This window comes from Martes martes (genome assembly GCF_963455335.1).
Source record: "Martes martes genome assembly, chromosome: 7".
Classification (NCBI taxonomy): Eukaryota; Metazoa; Chordata; class Mammalia; order Carnivora; family Mustelidae; genus Martes; species Martes martes.
In genome coordinates this window covers 6193502-6212588 of record NC_137894.1, presented here as the reverse complement: position 1 = coordinate 6212588, position 19087 = coordinate 6193502, and the positions used below count along the sequence as shown (strand labels likewise).

Genomic DNA, 19087 nt, shown 5'->3' with positions numbered 1-19087 from the left:
AATACAAGAAGTTACCCGATACCACATCTCTAATGTTACTTGAATTTTGTGCCATATGCATGTTTTACCTAGTCAAAAAGACTGTTAATGTAGGTTCCTGGGCCTGGCCCCCATCTTACTGAATCAGCTCGTCTGGGGGTGAAGCCCAGGGCTGCCCGTGCCCAGCGTCCTCTCCAGGTGATCCTCTACCCACTGAAGTTTGAGAACCCCCCGCCTGGGGTTGTGCTGGCCCGGCCGAGGCTGTGTCCCCCTAAGAGAGGAAGCTGTAAGAGGCACTTGCCCCGGGCTCAAAGGGCAGCATCCCCCGTGACTTGCTGGTTAGGGAAAGAAGCTGTTCAACTCTCATGAGGGATGGCCAGACCTCTGAGCGGGTGCCGAGGTCAACAGCCTGTTTCCACCGTGAACCCATAGTCTCCTCGTTGCCAGTCTGTCATGTGCACGTGTCTTACCAACATCCCCGACTTTCCCTGCTAGGTTTTATTTTACACTGGCTCCCCAAGTAGCCTGGGGTTGGGTCTTAGAAGGATGTGACAAATCCCTTCACCCATGGACAGCACTAACCTCCTCCTCTCTGCAAAGCCCTCCTCTTAGCAAACCTGTGGAGAGAACACAGCTTCTCAGTTGATCCCAGTGGGACCAACTGAGATCATGCCTCCTGGATAAACAAGCCTCTCTCTGAGCAGAGATCTCTCTCCTCTGTGTGTTTCTCAATGAGCCTGCCTCCCTTGGCATGCTGTCCTTACGTCACCAAGGACATTTTATCCCAACCCTATAGAGCATTGGCCGTCCCTCCAGACGGAAGTTTGTCTTTCCTTCCTTCCCCCGCGCCGACAGAAGGTCCTGTAAATAACATCCACTTGGTTCTTTTCTTAACACCATGAGTCATGATACACATGGGAATAGCATCCTGTCTTATAGCCGAAGAAGCAAATCCCAAAGGGCTTTGCTGTTGCTTCTGTGTGCGAACGAATGTGCTCACATGCACCCTGAATATCTGTTTTGACTTCCCTGTGCCTCCAGGCAGGTTTTGCACAACCCACCTTTGGAGAGCATTACACATTTGTGTGATGCGTGGTATCTCCCCTCATGGGCACCACGAAGGCTGGGTCTCCTCTTAGACCGAGGAGCATCTAGACATTTCTCTCCAGGTAGCTGAAGAGAAGTATGTGTGTAGATGCCTCCATCCCTCTCTCTCTCTCTCTACACACACACACACACACACACACACACACACACACCCCTCTGTTAGCACCTTGGCACTCACTCAGGAACCCTCCAGCTCATTTTGTTGAACCTGAAATGACTGTATGGCCTTGCCTCTCGCCCACAGGCTGCACCTGGGAGTTTGGAGCCATGGTGAACTACATCAAGAAGACATATCCCCAGACCCAGCTGGTGGTCGTGGGCTTCAGCTTGGGCGGTAACATCGTGTGTAAATACTTGGGGGAGACTCAGGCAAACCAAGAGAAGGTCCTGTGCTGCGTCAGCGTGTGCCAGGGGTACAGCGCTCTGAGGTGAGTGACGTCCGCGCCTCCGTCCCTCACCTCCCTCGGGGGTGTGTGGAGATGGCCCGGGACGCAAGCTCACGTCTGCAAAGACCCGAGGAAACGCGGTGGCGGGCTGAGCAGAAGTGCGTGGGTCCTGGAGTCACCCTGTCTCGCTTTCACGTCATACCCTGGGGCTGTCTTACCAGACTCCTTGAGCCCGATCTGTAGCTCTGTTGGGGGATGAGATCCGTAACGGAATAAGCCGAAGTCCCCCCTAACAACTGCGGTTTCCCTGTGGAGTCTCGTGAGGGACCGAGATCTGTTCATGCTCCAGGAGTTTTTGGAGGGCCGTGGGTTTATGGAAGACTGCCCGAGCCGGAATCTGAGAGCCTGTTATTTCTAAAAATATATATTACTGGAATTTGAAACCAGCACATCCAAAGGGCAAATGCAGGCCCAGAATTCAGGCTCTGCCCGCGAGGCGTCAAGCTGGCCAAAAAGGAGGGTTTAAATGTGCCCCTGTGCCCCTGAAACACATACCCGATGGAAGCTACCCTGAGTTCTAGAGCCGAGGCCTGGGTTCTGGTTCTCCTCACCTGTGATGGGGATGACAACAACGCTGAGTAGTCCCGACCTCGTAGCGCCATGGTGAGCATCAAAGGAGGGAGCACATGTTTATGCGGGATGGCTGTGTAGAAAGTCGGTAACTGGTAATTTTCCGCAGTCACTGGGAGACTAGAAGTAGGGGTTAGGCCAGTCGGTCGCAAAGACCAGTCTGACGGGCTGGTGACTGTTTCACTTCATTAACAATCACCTGGGCGATCGTCTTGGAAATAAAATTCAGGTTCTTGGGCCCCAGCCCTGGAGATGCAGACTTCAAGAATCCGGCGCGTGGGGCCAGGAATCTGCATGTGGACACATTTCACAAGTCACTTGCGATATGTAGCCACATTTAGCCGCCACTGGGGACATCAGCGACCCGCTCCAGCTCTGCTGTCACCGGATGACATGGGTCCCCTCATCCTCCTGCTGGGAATTCTCCCCTTCAGTCCCCTCTGTGCTCTGGAGAGCCAGCTGAAAGGACACGTCCCTTTATCTTGGCTGGACTAGAAATATCCAGTTCCCAATTCTTAGCCACTATGTAACCGGAGTTCACCGAAGTCCCACCCTGCCCGGCCGCGGGGATAGTGAGGGCCCTACTGCAGGAGTCAGGGGAGCGGGGCCTGGCATGAGGACCCCGCCTGCTCTCACCTGACACACGGTCCCGTTTTCAGCCAGCCTGCTGTCACCTGAGAACTGGGATCGCTCGAGTCCCTTCCTAAACTCGGCGGTGTGGAACCACTGTGAGCACGGACTTTGTGTTCAGAGAGCCCAGCATTTGCTAAGTAGGAGGATGCGGGTCAAGTTTGTTTTCATTTTTTTTAATCCCCAAGCACAGAATCTTAAGTGACAGCCCTGGCTGTCCGTTCGCTGCACGAGCGCCACCTGCCGTTGGCAAGAGCACGTGAAATGCGTGTTTGGTGAACTCGGATTAGGAAACCTGGGCTCTGGGATCTGGGAGGCGCTGTCCACGCCACCCCTCTTTGAGACCTCAGAGATCTTCAGACTCCTGATGTCCTGCTGTCACATACACCTCATCCACCGAGGAGAGAAAGAGGCAGCTTTGTCCCCTGGAGCCCAGAGAACTAACATCCTGCAGCCAGACACACTGGAGGGGGGTGGTGGGTCAGGGGGTACCCATCGCCCTGTGTGTGTGGGCGCTGCCCAGGCTCAGGTGCCCCCCCCCACGTTGTCACGAGACCTACTCACCGAAGGACAGTGCCTTCCTTTAAACCAGTGTCACCTTTTTCTCCTGCCAAGGCTTGAGGGCGATGAGCCTTTTCAGCACTGGGATGAAGGCAGCCGGCTTCCTTGACGCCAAGGCGGAGCCGGGAGGGCTCGCCTGTCTCTGCAGGCGCTGCACGGGAGTCCATGCTGCTGGTAAATCTCTCCTAGTTGAGTCCTGAGAACCGCTTGCCAGAGACGCATCCCCTCCCGCTGGCTTCTCACCCCTGTAGCGCGCCGGCCCTCTAGCCAGAGCCGCCCGAGGCCCAGCAGCCAGCGCCCGCTTGCCGTAGTCAGCAGAGCCTCGCCCCCGCTAGAGAAGTCCACGTTCATGATGTGCTGAACCGCTGAAAGCGGGGGACAGGTCCCCCGAAATGACATGCTTCTAGTGGACTTAGCCTCGTGCCCTCAGCACCAGCTGCTGCCCGCTCGTCCTGAAAGTGCGTGTGGTCAGACTTCAGCATAACTCTGGTTGAATTCCTCATTTGAAACTTTGTTATGAAGACTCTGGGTTGTGAATCTGTCCAGTGAGTAGTGACCAGGCAGGAGTGTGATAGGGAAGAGAAGTGGTCCCAGAAGATGACCCACAGAGAAGCCCTCCCGTGACTCGTTTGGTTCGTCCCGCCAGACACCCTTCTGGGTAATGGGGACCCAGCCACGAGCAAGACAGAAAACTTTCCTGCCCTCGTGGGGCTTAAAGAAAAGGGAAGGGAAACTTTCATGAACCGGTTTCTGGTAAAATCAATTCTTCATTCCTAAGGAAGCGCTCAACAATCTGGCATTTCAGAATCTGCCAATAATAGCACGATCCAAATACCAGCGTTTTATTTCAGATTGGGTATAAGAGTCTGTGTTTTAGATCTCACAGCACTTCCCAAAAATAGAATGATGTTTGCAAAGCAGCGAACCAGCAAGTACGTGTCAAAAATAGATTACACACTAGGCGGGTCACCTGGGGGGCTCAGTCGGTTGAGCGTCTGACTCTTGATTTCGGCTCAGGTCATGATCTCAGGGTCATGGGGTCAAGCCCCATATTGGGCTCCACACTCAGCGGGGAGACTGCTTGGGATTTTCTCTCTCCCCCTCTCTCTGCCCCTCCCCCATCTCTCTCTTGAAATAAATTAAGGCTTTAAATAAAATAAAATACAATAATACACACTAGGCATATGGTACTGAAGAAGTCCTCATCCGGTGAGGAAGGAGAGGTCAGGAGCCTGGGGCCCAGGCTGGGGGAGGTGGCAGGGTCCCCTCCGAGGACAGTAGAGAAGTTACCAGATCTCCCACGTGTAGTCCTGCTCCTGGCTGAGTGGGTGTGGGAGCAGCGCTGAGTCTTCGCATAGTGTTTTTAAGCAGGCTTTCCTGCTGCAGAGAAAGCCAGGCCCAACATCCCTGGCCAAATGGTGTGTGTAAATTCTCTCTTGCTTTGAATGGGCAAACTCCAGAATGTGGATGCGTTTATGACCAGAGCAAGGGCTGTCATTCATAAAGTCCTTCTATAGACTTGTCCCTTCATCAGATCTGTGTTTACCGTGGAAGAGCTGTAGGACCGTGTTAACAATCAGTAATTTTGTATCAGAGCCAAGCAAAGGGGGCGAATCTGCTGAGTTTAGACAAAACTCTGTGGGCAGATCTCCAGCCTGGGAAACAGCTCGGCTTTTCCACCAGCGGACTGTGAAGCGGACCAAACGGCTTGCCCGTGGCGTCTTAGGGATTGTTGCTTGTTTTTTATTGCTAATTTTTTTTTTTTCTATCAGAGAAACAAGGGTGTGTAGCTGACCCTTTCACTTAGTAATCGCATTCCTACAAAAGTACATCCTAAGGGAAAATATTCTGGTCCTGCAGAGAGCAGGTTAGTGGGTGGCCTTCCCTACCTTTGTCTGGGCTCCATGCCGCATCCTGCCTCACAGGCTAACTAGGAGGCAGTGAAGGATTCTGGGCCCGCTTCCCAGTACAGAGATGGTTTTCTTTGGCTGCTCTCTCAAGGCACTGCCCCGAAGCCCTCGTGCCTGGGTCTCTCAGGTGCAGAGGCTCCACTGTCCTTCCTCCCAGAACCCACACCGTTCCAGGCTGCTCTTGGTTTTGCCCCCACTACGGTATGACTCTCTTGTAGGGCCAAGCTAGAGATACCCAGCTAGTGTCCAGTATGAGAGACAGCCATAAATTATGATCCACAAAGTACAGTAGCAAACAAGGAAGATTTTATTTTTTTGAAAAAGTCAAGAAAATATGTAACATGACTGAATGTATGTATTAAAAATAGTGAGGGGGGCGCCTGGGTGGCTCTGTCGGTTGAGCGTCCGACTCTTGATCTCAGCTCAGGTCTTGATCTCAGGGTCGTGTGTTCAAGTCCTGCATTGGGATCTACACTGGGCCTGCTTAAAAATGATGATAAAATAATAATACGGGGGAAAATGTGAGGAAGGCAACTATGTGAGACTGTAGTTGTAGTTACAGTAGGGTGGAGGAAATGGGAAGTCCTGCTTTAATGGACATAGACTTTTCCATTTGTAAGATGGGAAAGTTCCAGAGGTCTATTACACAACAATGTGACTATACTTACTGCTATAGAACTGTATACTTAAAAATGGCTAAGAATATGTTTTTTACCACCATGATTAAAAATTTAAAAAAAAAAAAAAAAAGACTGTAGGTGGGCAAAGCCTGGAAGAGAAACTCCCCTCCCCATATAAAACCATTTTCTTACGTTGGTGTGGTAACACTCTGGGGAAATACTTATTCTACCATGATTTTGCGGTTCCGTTAGCATATCACTTTCAAGGTGTGTTTTAGTATTGCCTACATCCACACCCTGGAACTTCATCACCTGACGTAATTTGCAGCACGCCTGCCCTCTTGTCCCTTTCTGGACTGTTGGAGTCACGGGCACCCAGTCTCACAGAACCTCTCTCCCTCTGTCACCCTTCATGTCTTCTCGAAGGTCCCAGAAACGCGGTTTTGGCCACTCTCACGGCCTTTCAACACTCTGAGATCTTACTCACTTGAGTCAGGAGATATGAATGCTTTTGGGTGTTAGGTGCATTCTTTCCCCGGCTCATTCTCCTCTGACTTCAGTTCCTTTTCATCAATGCTTGGTCCCATCATGGTGCAAAGTATGAGTTGGGAAGTCGAGCTTTCTCTGAGCAGCCCCCCAGCGGTAGAAGCAGATGCTCAGCTCTTCCTTGCCCTAGTGGATTGCCCTGCACGTGACTGTAGATGCCTGTCTCATTTGGACCCTCTTGTAAGTGATTTAAAAACCCCATCTCCTGGGGCGCCTGGGTGGCTCCATTGGTTGAGGGCCCGACTCTTGGTTTTGGCTCAGGTCATGATCTCAGGGTCATGAGACTGAGCCCCTTGTGGGGCTCTGCCCTCAGCGGGGTGTCTGCTTGGGATTCCCTCTCTGTTCCCTTTACACCTCACGCACACACCGATCTCCTAGAACCTGAATTATTTCAAAGCAAATCCCAGTCATCGTATCATTTCATCCAGAAATATGTCATTTGTTTGCACTAAAAGACACTAAGGACTTTTTCTTAAAGATAAGCGTGATACCATTATCATACTGAGAAATGAATGATTCCCTCGTATCCCATTTCTACTCAGGGTTCAGATTTCCTTGACCGTTTCACAGAAGTTTCTTAATGGTTGGCTTAAGTCGGGACCCATGTAATGCCTGTGCCTTGCCTTTGTTGAGCTGTCTCAGAAGTTTCTTTGAGTCTCGAGATTCCCCTCCCTCATTTCCTTCCGTATGTTGTTGTTGGTATTAAAGAAGTCAGAACCTTTTAAAAAAAAATATGGAATGAATGTATTTATAAGGCATTACTCTTGATTAGGTTTTATTAAGCCAATGCAAAATGAAGTTCCAGTTCTGTACTTCTATACCCAAAGGTGGTGACAGGCCCTCCATACGCTGAGTGGTAAAACAGAGAAGCTAGGAAGCCGTGCCGGCCAGCACTGGTAGGGGGAGACAATGGTTGCACTGTCCTCGTCCTGGTCGTCCTTGAGCCCTGGGCCCCTGGGGGTCTGCAGAGCCTTTCAGGGAGTGTATGACCAGCCCCCACCCCAGCTTCCTTCCCTCTGCATCCCCTCCATACGCAGGACATACTAACCAAAGCTAGGAAGTCAGCCAAGGCAGAAACGGCCACGGGCCAAAGAAAGCTGGGACGATGAGACCGTTGGCTCTCTGAGGAAGGGGCAGCCTGGGTCCAAGGTCAGAGGAGGGGGTGCTGGCGGAGGAAACGGGTTTTGGTTCATGGATCGGGTGACTTCCCACCTCCCTCCTCGGTCAGACCACCAGGCAAGTGTCCAGTTCCCTGTTTTAGTCGGGGTCCTGCCCCCGGTGATCTGGCCCATCCTTTCTGTTTCTGCAGTGTTTGGGGAGACCCTTGTGCATTTATAGAATGGCCTTTTGACCTTGAAGGCAGTCTTAGCCTTAGCCCACAGTTTAGGAGCGTGTCACAGACCATGGAAGCCACAGACCGCTTCACTTTTAACCTCCCACTATCTCTTGTTTTTTTTTAACCACAATATTACAGGAAATGTTTGCCATTCCAAAACTAAAATGTGGAAGCCTTGGGGAAATGACTTTAGAAACTCCCTGGATTTTTCAAAAATACTATGAACCACCTAGTCCTCTCCTTGGCCATCTGGGATATGAAACTGACGGGTGCTGTGCGGGAATGGTGACACCCAGATTCATTCCCAGGGTGGGAGCAGGCCTCGAGACTCAGACGTCTGCAAGGCGGGGGTTAGCATGGGCTCCACGGCAGCTGTGTTTGGGCTCACAGGCAGAGAAGAGAGTGCTGAGCGGGAAGGGCCGAGCCAGGCGGCGAGAGTTAGCGCATCGCCCGTTTGCTCACCTGCCATGTGCCAAGGAATTGTGCTGTGCCGCCGCATAGAGAAGGCTGCCCCTGACTGCCTGAGTGTGACCCGGAGCCAGTCCCTTGATCTCTCTGAGTCCGTGGTGGTCGCCTAATCTAGAGTGGGGATGATAATACCTGCCCAGTGCCGCTGCTGGGGGGTCAGGCAGGCCGAGTCATGCTGACTGCACACGCTAGCTCTAGCGACAAAAAGACGTCAGAACCGGCCCCAGCAGCCATGCCCAGAAGGAGGGCATCACCATCTACTTCTCCTTCCACTTACTTGCCCCTTGAATGTTCTAAGGCTAATCAGAAGAGCTCAAGTGGGGCACCTGGGTGGCCCAGTCAGTTCAGCGTCTGCCTTCGGCTCAGGTCATGATCCCAGGGTCCTGGGATCGAGTCCCGAATCGGGCTCCCTGCTCTGCAGCGGAGTCTGCTTCTCTCCCTCCCCCTGCTCATGCAATCTCTCTCGTTCACTCCCTTTCAAATAAATACATAAAAATCTTTAAAAAAAAAAAAAAAGACCTCAAATGGTATGATTTCCCTTTGCTTCTCAAACCACAGCGGAAGAAGTTTTTAGGTTTTTCCCTGCACGGTGCCTCTCCACGGCCACCCTCCCCTTACACACACCAGTTACTAAGCCAGGGAAAACCTTCCTGCCGAATAGAGGTGTTCAGATGTCAGTCCTGGCAGGTTCCATGACAAAGAGAAGGCCACCAGGCTGGACGTGGGTGCCGGGACCGCCTCCCCCTCAAAGCCAGTGCCCCCAGACAGCTTTCTCATGAGGGGCTCACGTTCTGCCAGGCTGTTTCAGTGTGTCCATCGGTCTCTACGGAGAGTTCGAGTCCCCGGGCAGAGACCCGTGTACCGGGGTCAGGAGTCAGCGCCGCCACCTTCTCCGGGGTATAAGTGCTGCGAGAACCTTCTCTGGGGCGGGGGCACCGGCGCGTCCCTCCGGCGCCGTCCCTCACTCTGGCTGCCGATCTTTCAGGGCCCAGGAGACCTTCATGCAGTGGGACCAGTGCCGACGCTTCTACAACTTCCTCATGGCCGACAACATGAAGAAGATCATCCTCTCGCACAGGTACGGTGCCTTCCGCGCTCCCCCGGGAGACGGTGCCTCTCTGAGCTTCTTTTCCAGTCGCTGAAGGCCCGAACTCCGGTTCCTCCAGAAAAACGTAACGAAGGCGGGGGATCTGCAGCTTCTCTGCTGGTTGCTTCATAACTTGCTTAGGAACAAACTTGTCCCGAGCTGCCAGATCCACCAAACCATGTCCTGCCTTCGAGATTCCCCACATAGCCAAGACGAGAAGCCCTTCTACATCACTCTTGCCCAAACTGGAGCAATCCTGAGGGTGGCTTGGCCTGGCCGAGGAACCCTTCTGCTTGGGCAGCTCGTGTGCTGAAGGATCGAGCGTCCTCACCCTCTGTGGGCTCGAGGGGTTCTGACCAGCAGCCGCGTGACAGCGGTCCAGCCGCCAGGCACCGCCTGGTGTCCACAACGCCCCGTTCACCGTGTTCCCTGTGCTCATCTTGCCTCAGTCCTGCCCAGAATCCTTTGGTGGGGTAGCCCCCGGCCGCTGCTTAGAGCATGCCTGGCGTGCAGTAGCAGTCAGTAAATATTAGCGACGGTTTTATTGTTATGACTGTTATTATGGTTAGAATCCCTCCCTCTTCCCCCACACCTGCATTCCCGCTGCTGGACTGGGCCACATAGAAGCCCCTGTGCCCTCTGGCCTCTCCCACACCACTGGGGCCTTGCGCAGAACGCCCTTCCCGTCATGTCCGCCAAGACTCTGGGTCCGTCTCAGGTCTCCTCCTTCCGTAAGCCAACTCCTCTACCCCCGAGTGGTTGTTCTGTCGCTCCCCCGGTGTGAATCCTGCGTCTTGAACTGCCGTGTAGAGCACTGGAGGGCTTGGCCTGGTTCTGATTTCCCCCAGAGCCTGGCACATCACGGGGTCCATACAATTTCAGGTGGGGGGTTGACGCCATCCTGGGAAAGGCAATCCCACGGAATGATCAGCTGCTTATTCTCTTTATTTCAATGGTTAAAAGAAAATAGGGTACTGCCTCTCCCAGCCAAGCACCCCAGACTGGGCTTCCTGTGGGCGGGGCTCACGGGGAGTCTGGGCAAGGCTGGCTGGCGCTCGCAGGCCCCTCCGGCTGCCAAGCTGCTGGGCCCTTGTGACTGGGTGGGTGGGTGGAGGACAGAACGAGACTTCTGTCCCCTGGGCTGACTGGATGTAAGCTGTCCTCACTCAGCCCGTGGTGTTCGGGCCCTGAGGCAGGCGTGGCTCAGCGGAGGTTCAGGAGGGGCTGTGGGTTTGCCGAGGTTCCGGAAGGGACAAAGCCAAGCTCTGACACCTAGTGTGGGCGCTTTTTCAGCCTGTCCACACCTCTGGAATGGGAAGCAGCTCCTCCCAGGGAATGTTTGTTTTGCTACAGGGCCCAGTCTTGCCCTGTAATTAATTAGTCCAGAAGGTTCATCATGTAATTATTAACAAAATGAGACAGTCCTCTGAATGTGCTCTAGGTGTGTTTACATTTTTTAAAAATTTACTACAGAAAGCCCAACATCTAGAAATTTTAGGGCCACTTTAAACTGTGAATTCTAAACTGTGGGTATATGATCTTCCTAATAATCTTTAGGGGGAAAAATGCTAAGGGAACGTGTTCCTCTGTGAGCAAGGTTGTGAGTAGATAGCAGAACGTTTAGTTTCCGTGCTGACCCTTCTCACCTGGTAGGGCCAGACCGCAAACTCAGCCGTCCATCAGCTGTGTGCCTGAGATCTTGCAGGACTAAAAGTCTGCTTGTGCACAGGGTGCCTTTATTATCATCCTCTCGAGATGGATCTTTTTCTTAAGAGAAATGATGACGGTTCTGAGGATACGTAAGCTTTTTAGCGGACGTGTTGGAGAGCCGTTGACTTGCACCAACGCTGGATGGGTCTCCCGCTGTCTTCCTCGTTGAGTGACAGAAACAGTTCCTAAAGAGAACTGTTTCTCTGTGAGTGTCAGCACCCACAATCGTAGAAGAAGGCCCCCCAACGGTTTGGCTGACCACCTCCTACTCACCGCAGAGCCCATCCTAAAACCTTCCCTGCTGCAAAGGATTTGTAATACAGTCAACCCTTGAACAATTCGGGTTTGAAATGTGTGTTTCTACGTATATGTGGATTCTTCTCAGGCCAGTGCCATAAATGTATTTTTTTTCCCCTCAGTAACGTTTTCTTTTCTCTAGCTTACTTTATTGTAGGAATACAGCATGTAATACAGATCACATAAAAAATATGTGTTAACTGACTATGATATGGGCAAGGCTTCGGGTCAACAGTAGGATATTAGTAGTTAGGTTTTGGGGGAGTCAGAAGCTCTATATGGGTTTTTGACTGCCATCAGTTGGCGCCCCACCCCCACATTGTACAAGGGTCAACTGTATTCACCTAGGCTCTAACCTGGTCTCTGTCTAGCTGCCCCTGAGAAGGAAAATAAGATCTTGGCCATCATCTTTCGGCAGTTATGCCAAAGTCAACATTGCAGTCTCATCCTCTGGGACGTGCGGAAGGCTGAAGTGATCTAGTTCTAACTTGCCCCATATGCCTTCTCAAAGACTCTCCTGGCTTGCCTCGGGGCCAGGAAGCAGGCTCTGCCATCGGTACCCCTCACCCATTCTTTAAAATATTTTTTCAGCTTTACTGAGGTGTAACTGACAAAGTTGTCTGATGTTCCAAGTGTCCACCATGATAATTTGGCTCACCGTCTGCTCTTTATTCTGTCTGCTACTGTGTCTCATTCTAGGCAAGCTCTTTTTGGAGACCATGTTAAGAAACCCCAGAGCCTGGAGGACACAGACTTGAGCCGCCTCTACACAGCCACGTCCCTGATGCAGATTGATGACAACGTGATGAGGTGTGCATGTGCTCGGGGACAGGGTGCCTGGCGGGAGGCTGCAGGCCAGCCGGCCCAGCACAAGGGCTTTCTTTGCCCACTTTAGTGTAAAGGGTTTTTTGTTTGTTTGTTTGTTTGTTTGTTTGTTTTTTAAAGATTTTATTTATTTATTTGACAGAGATCACAAGTAGGCAGAGAGGCAGGCAGAGAGAGGGGGGAAGCAGGCTCCCTGCTGAGCTGAGAGACCAATGCGGGGCTCGATCCCAGGACCCTGAGATCATGACCTGAGCCGAAGGCAGAGGCTTAACCCACTGAGCCACCCAGGTGCCCCTGTTTGTTTGTTCTTAAAGATTTATTTATTGAGAGAGAGAGAGACAGAGAGCACAAGGGGGAGAAGCAAAAGGAGACGGGGAGAGAAACTCAAGCAGATTCCTTGCTGAGCGTGGAGCCCAACGTGGGGCTTGATCCCATGAACCATGAGATCCTGACCTGAGCCAAAACCAAGAGTCAGTCGCTTAACCGAGTGTGCCACCCAGGTGCCCCAGGGCTTTTTTTATTCTTTGAATAAAAGAATGTCTCGTGTTTAAAAACTGAAGATCACACAGAAAAATCCAGATTTCTAGTTGCTCTTAGAAAACAAGGAGATGTCCCTGCTCATTCTGCACTCCTGTGTGGCATAACTGAGCTGGAACTGGGGAGCTGGGGTGTGTACACCCTGCTGTTCGTGGTCCTTACCCTACCTGCCGTGCCCTGACCCTGGGGCAGGGATCAGTTGCCACATAATTTGCATTGACAGGAAAAGGAAATATTTCTTGTAACCATCCATGTCTCTATCAAAAGTAAAAAAACAAAAAATAGACCAAGACAGCTGTCTTTGCAGGAAAACAGAGCCTCTTTCTTTGTGAGCAAGAAGCTTCTCCTCCCGGGCTCCTATGCGAACCCCACCCACTTTGTTCCCTCACCCTTCACCTACCTGCCCCCTGCAGGCACCCGAGGCTGAGAACCCAACAATGTCCTCTTTCCTGGCACACATACTTTCTGATTGAGCTTACTGATCTTAGCCTTAGCTGGAAAAAGCAATTGTTGATCTCTGACCTCACTGTTGTCTTTAAAAACTTCATCCCTGGGGTGCCTGGGTGACTCATTCAGTTAAGTATCTACCTTTGTCTCAGGTCATGATCCCAGGGTCCTGGGATCGAGCCCCGCATGGGGTTCACCTGCTCGGCAGGAAGCCTACTCCTCGCCCCCCGCCCCCGCCGCCTGCCGCTCTGCCTACTTGTGTGCTCTCTTTTCTCTTTCAAATAAATAAAATGTTAAAGAAAAAAAAAACTCATCCAATGACCATTTGATACCTTCAGGCATGGTCTAAAGCAGGCTAGGGTTCATCTAGTAGATAAGCGGATACTGACCTGAGGGGACTTATCTTCCTTATGGCATTTTAGTAGCTTTCTTATACCAGATAACCTTGAAATATGCCTGTTAACATTTACACAAAGGAGACAGAAACCAGAAAATCACTGGTATGTTGAGAAGGTGAGAATGGATTCTGCCCACCCTCCCTGGATCGTGTGTCATTTTATTGTGGCATCTAATGAGAAAGAAACCAAACACTGAAATTCCCCATTCATCTTCGGAATTGGTGTAAGCCCCAAAGAGAAGGTTCTTCAACTCTCCCTCAAGCTCTCCCTTTTGAATTGTGCTGGATTGTGGCAGTTTCCACGAACATGACCAGCTGGGCAGCCTCCTCATTATCCCATCACCAGGAGGACTGGAGGACTGGAGTGCTTCCCCGGCCCGCTGAGACCACAAAGGGACTGCTTGCACGAGGACAGGTGCCCCCAGAGATGACCACTGCTCTCGGCCTCTCGCCCTCAAGTGGGCCCTCACAGTGCGGCCTGTGCCCCCCGGGGCCTTCCCAGGCGGAGATGCCTGCCCAGCCCGGCAGTGGAAGATGGCCGCACCTTCAGGGGAGGCTATCGGTCTCGTGAGGACCCCAGTCAGAATAGAACACAACCGCCAGTCAGAAACGAGAGGCCCTAATATGTGTCGGCAAGAGGTTTCCAGAGATCCCCCAGCCTGGGATTGAGTCGGCCTGATGGTGTCGGAGCACAGGGCAGAGCCGAGCGGCTGGACTTCCGTGCAGAACAGGGAAAGTTCTGTTAAATGTCTCTGCCTGCAGCTCCATGGGTGGGCAGAATTGCTAACTTTGGATCTCTGTCTCGCACCCATTACCTGAGACATGTTCCTTTCCAGCTCCCGGTGGTCAGGGTTCCTCTGCCGGGAAAAATTCTGTTGAAGAGAAAGTTCGCGTAAATGCCTTTGCATGTCAGTTTCCTAGTGTCTGCAGTGACATCTGGTTTTATCCCGACTCGAAGGGTATAACACCTGCTGATAAATACTGTGGCCAGCCCCTCCGGAGCGATGACTGGGCCAGGCACTGCGCTGGCAGCACTTTAATGCCACCAGTCTCAAGGCCATTAAGGAAGGCACCGTCTCTAGCTCCATTGTACAGAGGGAGAAGGTTAGAGTTTGCCTGAGGTCACAGAAGCCTGTAGGGGGCAGAGTCAGCTCAGCGTCCGGTCTTGTGACAAGGATTGCTTTGTCTTCCTTTGCGTGTGTGTCGCAGGAAGTTCCACGGCTATAACTCCCTGAAGGAATATTACGAGGAGGAGAGCTGCATGCGGTACCTGCACCGGGTGAGTCGGGGCGGGACCGGAGCCAGCAACCTCCCCGAATCGGTGGCCCCGCTCCAGCTTCGCGCACGCGCAGTGAGCACCCTCCCCAGCATCCTTGGTGGGAGCTCAGCCAGAATCGGGCTTGGACCCTTGCAGCTGTTGGCTTGGGTTTGGCTTCTGAACCAAACTCTGCCCCTCGGGGACCCCCGTGTATTAATCCCAGAGCTACCCCACGGTGCAGCGTGGAACCAGTCTGCCCCTGCCTCTGCAGAAAACCCCTTGACGTTACCACAACACCCATCGGTCCCTCAGTCTTCCTTTAACAGTGAGATCTTGCCGGCTTCCTGCCGTGGCTCCTCGTAGACCTGTGTAGATGTCCTGTTAGCTCGGACCCTTGCTTTGGCCCCTGTGCCTTTCTTTAGTGTGACGGCTAGAACTAAACTCAAGGTTCCTGCCATGATCTGGTGAGCGCAGGGGAAAACATGTTTTTCTGTATCCCAGTGAGGAGGAGCAGGTGTGTTGACAAGATCGCCTGGCTTAGACGAATGCAGTTTTCAGCAGCTGCAATAAACGTGGGGTGGATTCAGTGACATCCGTGGCCAGCCGCGAACTCGCCATGTTTTCCACCTACACCACCACCAGACCAGTCTCTCATCACTCTGTCTCTGGACAACTGCTCCTTTTACTCAAACACAGGATTCCCATTTGGCCCCATCGGTGTCCACCTGCTGGTTTGGCCTACCGCTCACCCAGCGGAAGCAGGTGACTGTGAATTACAGCTCTGCCATCTGTCATATTGGCCACCACATGCCCCCCCATCAGTGAGCATCATCCCCCAGGCTTTGGGTGCCTTCCTTTAAGCCACTGTGGAGCCGTTGAGCTGCCCAGAGCCGCTGTTAGAGACCTCCTGCTGAGCACAACCAGCTGCTATGCCCCCAGAGCCTGGCTGTTCAGTAGTGTCCAAGCGCCCCCCATCAGCCCATCTGCACTCAAAGGAAAAAGCCTGTCTTACTAAAATGGATGTTGAATGCTTCCCAGTATCCACCAGCCTCCTCCTGGTTCTCCCCTTCAGATTCCTCTAGAAAGTCTCCCTTGTCTGGAGAGGAGCACACTCCCATCTTTCCTCCCCCACACTATAAACGGAATGAATGGGTACATAACTCTTCCTAAGGTCATTTTGCTGAAAGGTAGGCTAACGAGATACCATGAGGATCATCAGAAATATTTTGCCAGGGAACCCCACTGAACCCTGCCCTCACTCCCTCAGAGCACATGGGTGACCTAGAACACCAGGGGCTTTTCTCCTTCTCCCACCTGCCAGGCTGCCAGGAGATCACATGGTTAGGATTCATGCTGCTGCCCGGGAAGACGGGGCACCCTCAGTCCACCCGGGAGCAAACTCTGAGCAGTGGCCCTCTTCCCTTTGCTTCAAAGACACGGGCGGTAGTGCATTTGAGCCTGGACTCAATGGCATCTGAAACAGGGGATCGATCGTTTATTTCTGCCTTATTTTCTTGTTGCAGATCTATGTGCCTCTCATGCTGGTTAATGCAGCTGATGACCCCTTGGTGCACGAAAGCCTCCTAACCATCCCCAAATCGCTCTCAGGTAAGTGCTCCCTCGGCCACTCAGCACATTGCCCTGGTAAATTCTGTCACCTTTACCCTGCTGTCACCCCCTGAAGACCAGCCTCTACGGGGAAGGATATCCCGTAGCAGAGTTCTCATTCATCCTGGGGCTGTGAGGGGGCCTGGGCAGAGCCTTCTCGTGTCCTGTCCTGGTTGCAGAGACGACCACCATTTATATCCGCAGCCAAGAGGGCTTTTGGGGGGGCTCCCTAGTGTTCTCTGAAATTATCGTGTCAGGGTTAGGCTTCCATTAAGTCTGAAAGTTGGACTTCAAGAGATATTTTGACTTAAAATCCGACACGAAAAGCAAAATAGAAAAGCCAGTTCTGTTACCTCTTGAGACAGACAGCCTCTCCATCTGGTTTGAGGATAAAAATACAAGCAACTGAGAAAGCAAAGAACGTTGCTCTCGGAAATGTTGTTGTGCTTAAAGCCCGGGGCAGGGGGGCGGGGGGAGCGGGGTGCAGCAGAGGGAAACACTTGGGAATTCTAAGGGCACCTTGCACTGAGATGCAGATCCCCACCGTCTGTAGCCCTCCGTGGTCCTGTTTCTCTTGTAAATATCCCGTATTCACCAGAGCGTGGGGCACTCATTCTCCCCAACCCCAAGCTAGAGGAGTACATAATACTGCAGACGGGGCTCAGGGCCCTGCTCGGAGTGGTTGTTGCGTGAGATGCAGGTGTGCTGGGTGATAAAAGCCGGCCCTCCCATTAACCGGCCAGCAAGCCATAGGCTCCCTGCGCCAAAGCCAGCCACTCAGCCACGCGGTTTCCTTCTGATGTCCAAGGCGACACCGTAGCTCTCATGCTGTCACACAGAATTTATGAAATAACTGAAAAGGAAGAATAAGGGGGATCAGACAAGAAAAGGGCCCCGCAGAGCCGGAACCATGCAGGCCAGGAGGTTCGGGCCCCTGTCAGTCCATCCCCTGGGAGGACAGATGTGTCCTGTGCTCCCCAGCCACATGCAGCTGCCCACTTGGCCTCACGCCCCCCCCCCCCAGCGGTCTTTCCCAGCACGTGGGGGACTGAGCCACACACGGACTCCTGAGGTCAGGCCCAGGGTAGCGGCGCTCAGCACGGTCATTCCGTATGTCTCAAGCATCTTTAACACAACCTGCAGCTTTAAGTGCTGGTTTAGTCTTAAAATATAAGTGTCTGTAAGGAAAAAGCGTGGACTCCACCAACTTGACCTTGCTCTCTAGTAAATAATGGCATAAATTCGAGGAATCCCTGCTCAAAGCCTGGCCCTCACCCGTAGCTCCTAGCATGGGCATCACCTGGGAGCTTCTTAGACATGCAAAATCTCAGCTCCTCCTCCGGCCCCAGTAAAATCTGAGAAACGTCTCACTATATCATTGAAATCAGCCGGTCAGCTTTAGCGACGCCAGTGCCTGGACTCGCTCGCGCTCGCTCACTCTCTCTGTAATCTACGTCCAAGTTTGAGAACCACCTAGATTTTGAAATATTTCTTAATCTGGTGCCCATTCCTCGCCCAAGCCAAGCCGCCGCTCCAACACCTGCTAGATCCCACTGCCTTGCCCAGCCCACCTAATCCCTCCCGCCCCTTGCGCGATCTGGTGAACGAGGCCGAGTGAGTGGGAGTCAGACGCCCTCCTGCTGACCTCCACCTGTGGGGATAAGCCTGGGCCACCCCGGCCAGCTCGCTCTGGCCCCTCCAGCCTTGGAGGTAACCAGTCACCGACTCACTCCGCTGCCTTCCTCCCTCCCTGCCCGCAGAGAAACGGGAGAACGTCATGTTTGTGCTGCCTCTGCACGGGGGCCACCTGGGCTTCTTTGAGGGTTCCGTGCTGTTCCCCGAGCCCCTGACGTGGATGGATAAGCTGGTGGTAGAGTACGCCAACGCCATTTGCCAGTGGGAGCGTAACAAGTCCCAGTGCTCGGACACGGAGCAGATGGAGGCCGAGCTGGAGTGAGGCCTCCCGGACTCCGGCGCGGTCCAGCCGCCTCCCCTGGAACCCGCGGCCCTCACCGGCAGATTCCGGTCCCCCATCTCCCCGCGGTGACCTGGATCTGACCTCACGCCATCAGCGGGGACGACCCCCCCCCCCCCAGGCACACCTGTGCCCGAGTAGGCTGCCGTCCCTGGGAGCTCCAGTCTATTTTTATGCTTAGTTACTGGTTTTCTCCATTGCGTTGTTATCCGTGGTGACAAGCGACAGGGTTCTCACCATCCTGTCCACTTTCAGCACTTGATTGCTTTTAAGCCAATTACATCTAGTTTCCCTATTAAAAATGTGTCTGAACAGCAGTTTTGCTTTGCCAATCAAAAAGGCTTGTCCCCAAGAGCAGTGAAGGATGTATGCTATTTTGTGGTGGTCGTGTGTGTCCTTACGTAGACCCTGGTGAGCCCTCGCCCAACGAGGCCGATGCCGAAGAGGCCGGTCCGCTTGGGCGCGTCGGCACCTGGGCCTCCCGCCACGGCCATGTGGCTCCTCCTCCCATGGCCGAGAAAGTTCCCTAGAGTCACAAGCCAGGTTCCTCCCTTACAATCTTCTAAGACAGTCTCCTCGCACTTTTGCCAACGATGAGAGTTACCTGGGGCACTTGTTAAAAATTCAGCCTCCCAGGTCCCTCCCCTGGGAGAGGCCGATTCAGTGGGTCTGGGAAGGGGTCTGGAGATTTTAATTTTTTACAAGTGCCCCCGGTGATCCTCATCACCGGGCAAATTTGGGAAACACTGTTTTGCTGCAGGGCCTTTCCATGA

At 52.9% G+C, this 19087-nt stretch overlaps 1 protein-coding gene across 4 annotated transcripts in view; it reads left to right on the top strand.

Annotated features, from left to right (window-relative positions):
* ABHD2 (abhydrolase domain containing 2, acylglycerol lipase) overlaps positions 1 to 18631 on the top strand; it is a 94051-nt gene extending 75420 nt beyond the window's left edge. For all 4 annotated transcript variants that reach the window (XM_080809518.1, XM_080809519.1, XM_080809520.1 and 1 more), the window contains 6 exons: positions 1331 to 1514; positions 9159 to 9251; positions 11967 to 12077; positions 14683 to 14752; positions 16255 to 16339; positions 18100 to 18631. In XM_080809518.1, coding sequence (XP_080665644.1) covers positions 1331 to 1514; positions 9159 to 9251; positions 11967 to 12077; positions 14683 to 14752; positions 16255 to 16339; positions 18100 to 18296 — 740 coding nt within the window. In that variant the 3' untranslated portion in view covers positions 18297 to 18631. The remainder of the gene's footprint in view (positions 1 to 1330; positions 1515 to 9158; positions 9252 to 11966; positions 12078 to 14682; positions 14753 to 16254; positions 16340 to 18099) is intronic.
* Positions 18632 to 19087: the final 456 nt, after the last annotated feature.